Raw genomic sequence first — 13,275 nt, 5'->3', positions numbered from 1 at the left:
TATTTATTAAATTAAATTTAGTATTTATTTTTTGGTTTTTATTATTTTATTATTTTAGTATTTGGTTTTTTTAAATTTTAAACAAATAATTTTGCTTTTAAAACCCCTTTTAAATTTATATTATAAAAAATTTTAATGTAAAAGTTATTGCATTTGCTTGTAGAAACCAGTTTTTTTTATTACACTATTAAATTTGAGTTGTTACATAACGTGTGAGTTCACACTCGCTATTAAAAGTGTTTATAAAATCAATCATAGAAAAATTTGAAAATTAAAACAAAAAACTACATATTTATATAAATGTAATTAAGTATTATATATTACATGAAATACTCTTAGCTAATGTAAATAAAATGGAACTAATTCTAACTGCATCTTATTTAAATAATCAAAGAATATTATACAAATCAGTTCTAATTATTTAATGAAGCAATAAGTTCCGAGTTCGACTCCCACCACGTCCCTGGAAGTACCGCGCTCAACTTAGTTTCTCCGCGCAGCAGCCTTGCTTGACAAGGTTCGTGTTTCGGAGTTAAAGAGTTGAGAGAGGGTTGCACCACGATTAACAACTAAAAAAAAAAAAAAAAAAAATTAAAAAAAAAAAAAACACAAAAAAAATGAGTATCCTCCTCGACTGTAGTGGCCCCCCTCGGGCCTTGGGGAGGTGAATAATCTAAAAAAAAATTAAAAAAAAAAAAAAAAAAAGTAAACATAATTTATGTATTTAATATATTTGTAATTTATAATAATTTACAAAGGATTTTGCATAGTATAGTGATTTTTTAAAAATATAAAATTTTTGTTTTTTAAGCTTAGATTTTTTCTTTTTCTTTTAGATTTTTTCTTTTTCTTTTAGATTTTTTATTTTTTTAGATATCTTTTAAATTTTCTTCATATTTTCAGTACATTTTAAAAAGCCTAAAGTTGTTAAAAGAAACCATGTTCAAATTGTAAAAACAAAATATTTTATGTGTGGTCAAGAATGGCATTTGATCGCACTTCTTTAGGTTTTATCAGACATATCAGCCAAACTTGAGTATTCATTGGACAATTTGTCAGGAACAAAAATGTTTGTTATTTCGAGCCCTGTATAAATATATATATACATATATATATATATATATATATATATATATATATATATATATATATATATATATATATATATATATATATACATATATATATATATATATATATATATATTTATATATATATATATATATATATATATATATATATATATATATATATATATATATATAACTTTTTTGTATATATATATATATATATATATATATATATATATATATATATATATATATATATATATATATATATATATATATATATATATATATATATATATATATATATATATATATATATAAAATTTTAGAGCTCTAAAAAATTTTAAACATTTTTCTTTAAACTTATAGATTAACTGCCAAAATCAAAACCCACAGTCAATGTATGTATATTTTTGAAATCAACATTATAAATATCATTTTATAAAAAATCTAATCCGATATCAGCAGATATAATTGCTGTATGTTTTTGTCAGTCTATTTAATTCAGTCAAATTATGTACACAAAAACAAAAATAAATTTAAAAAACATACAAAAACAGTATAAAAAAATAAAAAACAAAAATATAATTTATTTTAAAAACTTTCTAGTCATAATTTTCGCTGTTTTTGAAAAAGCTATTAAACCATTACTTCTGCAACTTTAAAATCATTTTATCATTTAAGTGACGATTGCAATATATATATATATATATATATATATATATATATATATATATATATATATATATATATATATATATATATATATATATATATATATATATATATATATATATATATATATATATATTGAAAAAAAAAAGTACACATACCTATTTTACCATAAGGGAAATCGTTTTCAAGTATAGTAACCTCACTTGAATTCAATAGCCCCATGACAAGTCCACCCAAAAAAGTATCAGGAAGTAACCGTACTATAAAAGTCTCATTAAACTCTGGTACATCATCAAATATTGTAAATATTGGTAACATGATACTGCTTTGATTTTCTTCAATAACCATAGTAAATGATGAAACAGAAAAATCTAATCCAATATCAGCAGATATAGTTTCTATTGAATAGCCAAATGACACCTGAAAATATTATTTTGTATTTAAAATATATTTATTTAATTATTTATAAATATATCATTTATTATAATATTTATCCCTTTTAAATTTATTATTTTACTCATAATGCTAATTTCAAAAATGTTAAAATAACAAGAATAAAGTTTTAAAGAATAATAGAAATTTCTATAATAAAAATCAAACACTCTACAGCATCCTAAAAAATAACCTACTCTGCCAAATAAACCTTCTGAGCGTATAACAGACAAAAAAGTGTCATTATAGTCTTCTGATACATAAACTTTAGCATATTTAAAATTTAAAACACCATTTGGGTTATCATTGGGTAATATATTGATAGTAATCATATTAGGGGTGCTTGCAAAAACATTCTCAAGATCTATAACAAAATAAATTTCTTTATTTCAACAAACTTTTTTAAAAGACCAAGAGTTAATAACATACCTTTTATTTATATAACAACAATTTTTACTGAAATAACTGAATAAAAAAATCTAAAGAAAAAAAAGACAAAAAAACAAGCAACTTCACATAGAACTATTTATAATTTAACAATAAAAACTTGGATAAAAATAATATATATATATATATATATATATATATATATATATATATATATATATATATATATATATATATATATATATATATATATATATATATATATGACAAATTATAACTATTGTTTATGATTGTTTTATAGTTAAAAATATAAAATATATAAATATGATAATACAGTAATATATATAAATATAAAATATATATTAAAAAATTTTTTTATATATTTTATCTTTTACTCAAAATTAAATATAATACTTAATCTTTTTTTATTATTTTCCGACATTATCTCCATTATCTCTACATCTGTTAAGTTAAGAAGAAATGTTTCTAGCATCTCAGGTTCATTGTCATCTATAATGGTGATATTAATTACAGCAGATTTCTGACCATCTACAAAATCCAGATAACACCCATTTAGGCTGTAGTCTTTACCCATTGTAGCACTAGACTGATTATTTAAGCCATTAATAGTATTATAATAAAGACGTATGTGCCCAAAACTACCTTTATTTCGATTTACTTGGATAAAAGTATTATGGGTTATTTTTTCTTCAATTTCAATAGATTTTTTCTCAAATTCAATCAAACCATACGGATAATCACTGCTGAGTAATTTTAAACTAGCAGTTCGGTTGATAGAAGATATTGATCCACCACTAACATTTAACAGCTGAATATGATATACTTCAGTCAGTTCAGGTCTCTATGGAAAGTATATATAAATAAATTGAAATGTTATTTATATTATATACATATATTTACAGACATTTCATTTTCAAAAACAAATTTAAAAACTATTGAATTTTAAAGTATGATTACCAAAAAAACAATTATTTAAATTAAACATGTAACACAATTTTTTTTTCTAAATTCAAAGTGTTATATTCAATTGCTTATGTCAAAAGATTGTTGAAAAAAAGCTACATGAAGTGCCAACTTTAAATACTTTAAACTACTTAAAATGACCACAGCACAAAAGAATATATATATATATTTTTTTTGAGACAGACATTTCATATTTTTGTTCATTCTGGTAAGAAACAATCTATTGAATAGACTTAAAAAACAATCAAAAAGCTTTTGAAATAAATAGATTTTTTAGATTCGCAAGTGTACTGTAAATTATTTTTAGGTAGTAGGACTAAATCTGTCCTCCATCATATTTTTGATAAACTGTCCTTGAATGCAAAATTTCAAGTCTAGTGAACCTTAATAAAAGTGCAGAAATAAATTTTGAAAATTAGACATTCTGGAAAAGTCCTGGACCTTCTAACAGTTCAGGAATGTTCTAGAAGAATGCTCAGCACTCAATTCTAACAGTTCAAGAATATTCTAGAAGAATCAATTTCTCAGTACTCAAATCTCGTTCTACACTAATGGTTTTTATGAAAAAACAGTTAATTTTTTTTGTATTTGGCAAAACAAGTTGGTAAAACATACTTTCAATGTTAAGGCATAACAAAAAAACCCAATGAAATACACTTTCAACGTTAATGTATAACAAAACTAAAAATTTGTTAGATAGTGCTATTTAAATTCCAATTTTTAGTTACATAGTGCTATAACATTGTGTTACATAGTACATTACATATATTACATTACATATATGTTACATAGTGTTATTTAAATTCTTGTTATTAGCAAACCTTAACTACTATATTATTTTTTTAAATAATGTAATAGTCAAGATTATTTTAATATAAAACACACACATATATATGTATAAAACTTATTTAGATCAGCAATCAAAGGTGATATTAAAATAGGGAGTTGGGTAGGAGTTGCTGCTACATCAACTTGTAGTTTTTTTTATTCTTCATTTTTTTCTTCTTTTTCCAAAAAGTTGCATGGATTTAGGTTGGCAAAAAAAGTCAGCACATGGTTATGCATTGTAGTATATATATATATATATATATATATATATATATATATATATATATATATATATATATATATATATATATATATATATATATATATATATATATATATATATCATATATATATATATACACTATATATATATACACTATATATATATATATATAGATATATATATACTACTATATATATATATATACTACTATATATATATATATATATATATATATATATATATATATATATATATATATATATATATATATATATATATATATATATATATATATATATATATATATATATGTATATATATATATATATATATATATATAAATATATATATATATATATATATATATATATATATATATATATATATATATATATATATATATATATATATATATATATATATATATATATATATATACTACAATGCATAACCATGTGCTGACTTTTTTTGCCCACCTAAATCCATGCAACTTTTTGAAAAAAGAAGAAAAAAAATGAAGAATAATAAAAAAAAGTCGATGTAGCATATTTTTTTGATGATGCATGTATACTTGATTAATAAAAAACATCATGTTCGGTTATATATTACTTTTATTATTTAATAGTGATATTTCAACTTATATAGTATAAGCCATTATTAAACTAAAAAAACCATAATACAAAATTCAATTCAAAATTCAAGTTTGATACTGGGTTATACTATGTAAGCCGAAATATCACTAAATTAAATAATAAAAATAATATATAACCGAACATGATGTTTTTTATCAATTAAATATAAAATATATTATTAACGATGTCACTTAATATATATGTGTGTGTATATATATATATATATATATATATATATATATATATATATATATATATATATATATATATATATATACATATATGTATATACATACATATATATATATTAGGGTGTTTCATATTTTATCAATTTTCGAAATCGAACTCGCGAATCGATTTATAAATTGACTATTTGTATAAAAATAAGTTTGAGCAAAAAAAAAAAAAAAAAAAATTAATTTTTAGGGTCCCCGCCAGTTCGATTTTGGGCCAAAAATGATGGGTGTTTTAAAGGCCTGGCGGGGACCTTAAAATTTATCGAAATTTTTTTTTTATTCTTTTAAATGTTATATGTTGGATTGAATATTAGTCACATAAATGGAGCATGTTGAAAAAATTAAGAAATTAGTCTACAGAATCTTTTAAAATTGGTGAAAAATCCAAATTTTCCATCTTAAAAATCTATTTTATCACTCAATCGCGTATAAAAAACATTCAAAATATTATGTAGACTAATTTCTTTATTTTTTCGACATGCTCCTTTTATGTGATAAACATTCAATCCAACATATAACATTTTAAAAAAAAAAAGATAAATTTAGATAAATTTTAAGGTCCCCGCCAGGCGTTTAAAACACCCGACAATTTTGGCCCAAAAACCACTGGCGGGGACCCTAAAAATTAAATTTTTTTTATTTTTTTTTGCTCAAACTTATTTTTATACAAATAGTCAATTTATAAATCGATTCGCAAGTTCGATTTCAAAAATTGATAAAATATGAAACACCCTAATATATATATATATATATATATATATATATATATATATATATATATATATATATATATATATATATATATATATATATATATGTATGGATGGATGTATGTATGTATATAAATATTGTTAATACCTCATCATCTACAGCCTGAATAAGAATAAATCTTTCTGTGACACCAAATTTAAAATTAACTTCACCTTGAGATAAACTAAACTCATTTGATCCATTCACTAAAATCCATCCTATTTTAACATTGCCTAATGTGCCGCCATTTCTTTTGATACTGATGTTTAAAAAAAATCCTTCACATATAGTATATTCAACAATAGGAAAAGAAAATATTCCAAGAGCATCATCACTTGGAAGTATGTGAACAAAAAGAACAGAACCATTGCCAAGCTCTATAAGTAAAAAAAAAAACTACTGGCTGCAAACTGCTAAAATTTGTACATGTTTTTTATTTTAAACATTAAAAAAAAACTTTTGAAAGTTTTTTTTAATGTTTAAAATAAAAAATGTACAAATTATCACTTTCAACTTTAAAGTTATTGGAGTATCCAGTTACTCCAGGTTTTAAATTAAGTTAAATATCTGAGGGCATTGTTACTAAATAAGCCACATTTGAAAAAAGACAATATAAACTTTTCTTTGCATTTTCCAGATTTAAAACAACCAGCTGTTATGTTATTTGTGCAGTTGAAAAGAAAATTGCAACAATAGTTTTAGTCTCCTGATTGATATTGATATGAACTACAATCAGTCAAAGGAGACTGTCAGGAAACATCATAATTGAAATAAATAAATGTCACTGAAAATGTAGCATTTTTTGTTATGAATGGTAAACAAGACATAGCGATATAGGTGTTTGTTGCTATTTTTTGTTATTAAATGTATTGCAGAAACCCCAGAGTAAATGTGGTGAGGGTAATTGTATATTTATTGTATGTGTGCTGTTATGCACTTTTGTAATGGAATGTTGTAAAACTTTAATATTTTATTAATAAAAACATTTAAAACACAAGATAAAATTTTATTTACATAATATAAAATTTTATTATTATAAATATTCAAAACTCAAGATTTTGAATTACAACCTGTGGATTGAAACTCCTGATTTAAAGGGACTGCCCTGGTAAACACCTTTAATAAAACTCCATTACATCCCTAATATACATATATGTACATATCTATATATGTATATATAAAGCTTAATTGTAACTTTTTTAATTATAACAAAAAAGTTTTCATTTAAAGAAAAATATTTTACCCGCATTAAATGGATTCTTCAATTCAACAAGAAACAATTTAGTTAGTTCAGGTTTTTCATTATCAAATATTCTCACTGAAATGTTAGCAACATTATCTCTTGCCTCCATTTTAATAAAACCAATACTTTCTTCAAAATCAACACCAGGTATTGCAGTTAAACCAGATGTTTCATTGGTTCCATCAAAACCACGAGTTCTCCACTCAACATAAACAGAGCCTAAAAAAGTATATTATACACAATTTTATATATATATATATATATATATATATATATATATATATATAATTAGTAAAAAACACTTATCTAACTTTTATCTTCTACTCGGAGTTTCACCATCGCTGGATCATCAGGAAGAGTTCTTCTTCCATCAGGAAGAGTACTCTTCCTGATGATCCAGCGATGGTGAAACTCCGAGTAGAAGATAAAAGTTAGATAAGTGTTTTTTACTAATTAATTATTGCTCTGTTCTTTAAGAACATTGAGCACTCTATTTGTAAAATACACTAACATAATTTACATATATATATATATATATATATATATATATATATATATATATATATATATATATATATATATATACATATATATATATATATATATATATATATATATACATATATATATACACATATATTCGTATACAAATGTATATATATATATATATATATATATATATATATATATATATATATATATATATATATATATATATATATATATATATATATATATATATATGTCTATATATATATATATTATATATATATATATATATATATATATATATATATATATATATATATATATATACATATAGTTTGAAGCAGTTTTTGTTAAAAAATACTCAAAAATTTGGTAATATAAAAGCAATGCAAAACCTTTAAAGCCAATCACTCTCACAATATATAAACTTAAAAAATTAATTTCTTCCTTGATGCTCACATTCAATGGTTTTGATAACAGTACAGCACTATTTGTACTGGGGGTTATGATCTGAAAGACACCAAATGGATGATCACTTTTACTTAAAGTAATATTACATTGTGAAATGTTTACCATAGCAAATGATTTTACAGGTTGATCCACAACTGAATGAATTCTTATATTCACAAAAAAAGTTTCGTCTAACTCTGGAAGTGAATCATCATATGGTGTTATTTCAATAACCTAACATAAAATTAGGTAGTTTCATATAAGTATTAGATATTTATGCAATATAAAGAAATATAATAAATAATACTTTCGAAATAAACAAATAAAAAAGCTATATTATTCAAGTCTAATTCAAGTAATAACAACAATAATAATAACATTAACAACAACAACAACAAAAACAACAACAACAACAATCATAATAATAACAATCATAATAACAATGACAACAGCAAAAACAACAATAACAATAATAATAATAACAAAAATGACAATAATAACAACAATAACAACAATAATAGTAATAGTAATAATAATAACAACAACAACAACAATAAATAATAACACTAATAATGATAACAAATTATAACAATTATGATAACATTTATAGTACCAAGAGTTAATGCTTTGATATTTCATTGATCTATGTCTATTAGAGCACATAAATTGATAAAAGTTAGAGGAAGATTTTCGTATTCCAAAAAAACTGGCAGTTTAAAAGTTAAACAACATTAGTTGCAACCAAATTTACCAAAATGAGTTGAGTTTTAACATTTTGGTAGAGAACATCTGGATTAAAATAAAGAGGTTTAATAGAGAACACCTGGATTAAAATAATAATTCTGGAAATATATTATCTCTAAATTTTTGTTTTGGAGATGAATTACCTTATAAGAGCATGTTAATAGAAGTAAGTTTATCGTAAAGTATGCTGATGGAGGGAAGAAAGTCCCCAAGCAATGAGTAACAAGTCCCCAAGTAAAGTAATTGTTAAAATTATTTGCCTAAGAGATTTTACCTTTTTGTTCTCATTTTCCATGAAAGCAACTATTCCATTTGATATCAAGAAGTCATCATTAGCAATACTACCATTTTGACTTGTGATATTCCATTCAATTTCAATATTACCAAATAAAGCATGGACTCTGTTTATAGTAATGTTTATTCCATGTGATTTTTCAGATATAATTTGATTACAAGTAGCTTTATCCAATAAAAAAATTCCATTTGGAAAATCACTTTTTAAAACTAAACATACATATATAATAATAAATATAAATAGCTTATTCTAAGTTTTTTTAACAATTTTAAATTTTCAGCAACAAACTTTTCAAATTAAGAACACTTAAGTAAAAAATCATAAATATAATCAAAGAAATTAATTAAATTGAATCCTTTTTTTAAACGAGTTTTATTTTTTTAAACACATTTGTATCAAAAAGAAGGTTTTTCTTTGTTTTTTTATTTAAGAATGATTTAATATTTTTCTTGACTTGATTTGTTTAATCAATTGAAACATTTAGTGATAGTTGCAGTAAGCGTATATACGTATGAGTGTACATATCAACTGATTTATCTAGCTTTAGGCACAACAAAGTGTACATATATCATATAAAATACCCATGTGCAATCAAAACCTTATTTTTTAAACTAAATTTAAACAAAATCAATTCTGTATAATAACCTTTTATTTTTTTACTGATTATTCCATTAGTTATTAAAATAAAAGTGAAATAAAAAATAGTAAAATGAAAATACCATTAATCGTAATCTTAGACTTTTCACTGTTGATAATAGCTTTGTCTTTAAAAACTAAATCATCATTAATATCAATAATACGAACATCATACAGTTGATCTGCTTCTGGCATGGTGTCATCAACACTTTGAATATAAACAACTTTTTTTGTCTCTCCAACATCAAAAAAAAGCTCTCCATTTGATGGAGAGATGACTGGATAAATGTGATGAACTGCTCTGATATCCCTAGAAAATAGTTAATACTACTACTAATAATAATTTATTATATATATTAAGTATTTTTTATTATATATATTAATTATTAGTAATAATATTAAGTTTTAGTTCAGATTCTATTACAAAAAAGTAGTTATTACAAAAATCTTAATAAAAAGTGAACAACTTAGATTGATTTAATTAATAATGATTATAAAAATATCATTAAGATAATTGATAATTGAGTGAAAACTCTCACAAAACAGTCTCTCTATTAAGACAGTCTTAAGGTAAAAAATTCAGAAGATCTGGAGACAAAGTAGTAGGTAGAAGATTAGGTAGAAGTAGTATATAAAGAAGTAGTATACAAAGTAGTAGGTAGATGCCTCTATTCATTCCCTTAATTCTACAATATTTAAGTTTATAGCCAACTTTGTAAATTTTATTTTGAGTATGAGTGACCATTCACTAACTGTGATCATCTATGTTTAATAATTAAAAAATTATACTTTAGATCTGTTCTGATCAAGTTTTATTGTTTACAATAAGCCTTATTTCTACTTACTTATCAAATTCTATTTTAAGTTAGTGTTACTTTTTTTTTATATACACTTGTTTGTTAACCACCATATTTGGACACAGCTTTATAATTAGACATCAATATTTGTAGTCAGGTGTCAATCACTGTAATCATTAAAGCTTCTCTCTTTTTCAGACAAAAAAAGTCAACAACAAAAAACTGCTTTTTATTGCTTAAACAAATTTGTTTTTAAAATGCAATTTAAGTAATAAATACATTAAAAAGAGACAACCGTTCCAAATGCTGGTTTTCAAACACACATAATGTATAATTTCCATGAGAAATATCAAAACTGCAGTAAGAAACTGATTGGTTGAAAATTATTGTAATAATGATTGGTCAAAAATTAAAAATGATGGAAACCATGATTAAAATTTAACTGCCATTTGAAATGACATAAAAAACTGGAGTTTATAGTTAATAAAAAATGATGTGTGACCTAAATAGAACCATGTATTACCCTTGAGGTTACTGGGAATAAAAAAGACACTTGCCTATCACAGATAATTTCATTGTAGCGATTAAGGAAAAACCAATAATTTTGTATTAATTATTAATTTTGTATATAATTCTTAATTGGAAAAAAATCAATAATTTTGTGCTTTTTTCTGATACCCTATACAAAACATATAAAAAGAAAAAATATTTATTTTCTTGTCTGTCATTTATATATTGTCTATTATTTATTCTGTATATAGCTTTAAACTTTTTTATTTACTCTGAACATTTTATTCTAACACAACATTTTCCACCATAACTGTCATAACTGTCAGTTTTTAAACTTGTTTGATTCAATGAAAATCAAATGAAAAAAATACAACAAAATATTATATTGAAAAAAATCTAAAAACAAAAATAAGTTTAAATTTTGTTGATCTTTTTATTTCTCTTGTTTTCATCTGAAAACATTATTAACATAATTAACAGAGTTTAACAAATTTTATTTACATAATTAATATAATTTAATATAAATTATTAACAAAATAAATCCAACAAAAAAATTTAAAAGTTTTGTTCATCTTTTTATTGGTCTTTTTTTCAACTTTTGAAAACATTATTATCATAATTAAATCAATATTATTAACATAACTAACATGTTTAAATAATATTACTAACATTAAATAACATTATTAACATAAATAATAATATTCAATGAAAATAATGCTGCTAATCTATATATTTAATGGTCTTGAACTCTCAACAGTTTTTTATATAAATATTATGTACAAAAAAAAAATATTTTTAAAACAAATAATTAACAGTTTTTACATGGGATATTTCCATAGAATTTAGATTTGCATTTTAATAGTGATACTAAAATTTTGATCTAGAATTAGTTGACTAAAAAATCAATCAAGAAATGAGGTAATGAGGTATTGCTAGAGCGGTCAATTTGTAAGCCAAATGTTGCCTACAAAGAAAGCCATGTCCCTAAAGTACTGTGTTCAAACTGCTTCTCAGTGCAGCAGTTTTTTGTTAAGTTCATGCTTATAAGTTATAAGATTTAAGAGAGGTGCACTAATTTTAAACTCTTATGAACACTTGTGTGTTTGAAGGATTATTTAATAATGCTGTTGGCTTATTTAAATATGACATTATGGAAGAACAACTGGATGTACTTCCTGTTATAACCCTGTTTTAAAGATCAGGAACAAGTATTTTTATTTTAATACCATTATAAGAATTACCATCAAAAGTTTCTCCTCTTAATAACTTTTGAACTCTTTCAGTAAATACATCGAATTTGGTACTAAATACAATGTATGTACTGAATACTATTTTAGTACAATATCAATGTTTTATGTGAGACTAAGTAGGCAAAGATATGTGTATATATATATATATATATATATATATATATATATATATATATATATATATATATATATATATATATATATATATATATATATATATATATATATATATATATGTGTATATATATATATGAATATATTGGTAAAAATTCGCCGACCACATTTCTATGCTTTATGGTAGCCACTTTGTGTCAAATTTTTTTGCTGACCTAATGCCGAACTCTAACAGTTTGAGGTCAACAAAAAACATCATTTTTCTAAATTCCTAATTCCAAGGGTTTAGGGGAAGGTAAAAATATGTATACAAAAAGCAACTTTTTTCAAAAAAATACTTTTAAACTCACCAAACATCAAGGAATCCTTGATAAAGTCTGAAATCCTGAAGAAAACCATCAAATGGTGATAATCGTCCACATCCTATTGAAATTTGATCTGAGAGTTTCAGTGTAACTTCAGGTAAAGAGCTAAATATTCAATACTAATATTAAAATAAATACACCAGTAATTTAAATAATTAAGTGGAA

At 22.5% G+C, this 13,275-nt stretch overlaps 1 protein-coding gene across 2 annotated transcripts in view; it reads right to left on the bottom strand.

Moving 5' to 3' along the window:
* The window catches only part of LOC100202246 (adhesion G-protein coupled receptor V1), a 117,803-nt gene that overhangs the window by 59,453 nt on the left and 45,075 nt on the right, over positions 1-13,275 (bottom strand). For both annotated transcript variants that reach the window (XM_065816225.1, XM_065816226.1), the window contains exons 19-27: positions 13,096-13,215; positions 10,158-10,384; positions 9,418-9,647; positions 8,345-8,633; positions 7,461-7,679; positions 6,326-6,594; positions 2,979-3,426; positions 2,375-2,541; positions 1,904-2,165 (exon numbers count right to left, since the gene is read on the bottom strand). In XM_065816225.1, coding sequence (XP_065672297.1) covers positions 1,904-2,165; positions 2,375-2,541; positions 2,979-3,426; positions 6,326-6,594; positions 7,461-7,679; positions 8,345-8,633; positions 9,418-9,647; positions 10,158-10,384; positions 13,096-13,215 — 2,231 coding nt within the window. The remainder of the gene's footprint in view (positions 1-1,903; positions 2,166-2,374; positions 2,542-2,978; positions 3,427-6,325; positions 6,595-7,460; positions 7,680-8,344; positions 8,634-9,417; positions 9,648-10,157; positions 10,385-13,095; positions 13,216-13,275) is intronic.

Source organism: Hydra vulgaris, chromosome 13 (assembly GCF_038396675.1).
Source record: "Hydra vulgaris chromosome 13, alternate assembly HydraT2T_AEP".
Classification (NCBI taxonomy): domain Eukaryota; kingdom Metazoa; phylum Cnidaria; class Hydrozoa; order Anthoathecata; family Hydridae; genus Hydra; species Hydra vulgaris.
The sequence above is the reverse complement of the archived record's forward strand: the minus strand, read 5'-3'. Positions and strand labels throughout refer to the sequence as shown.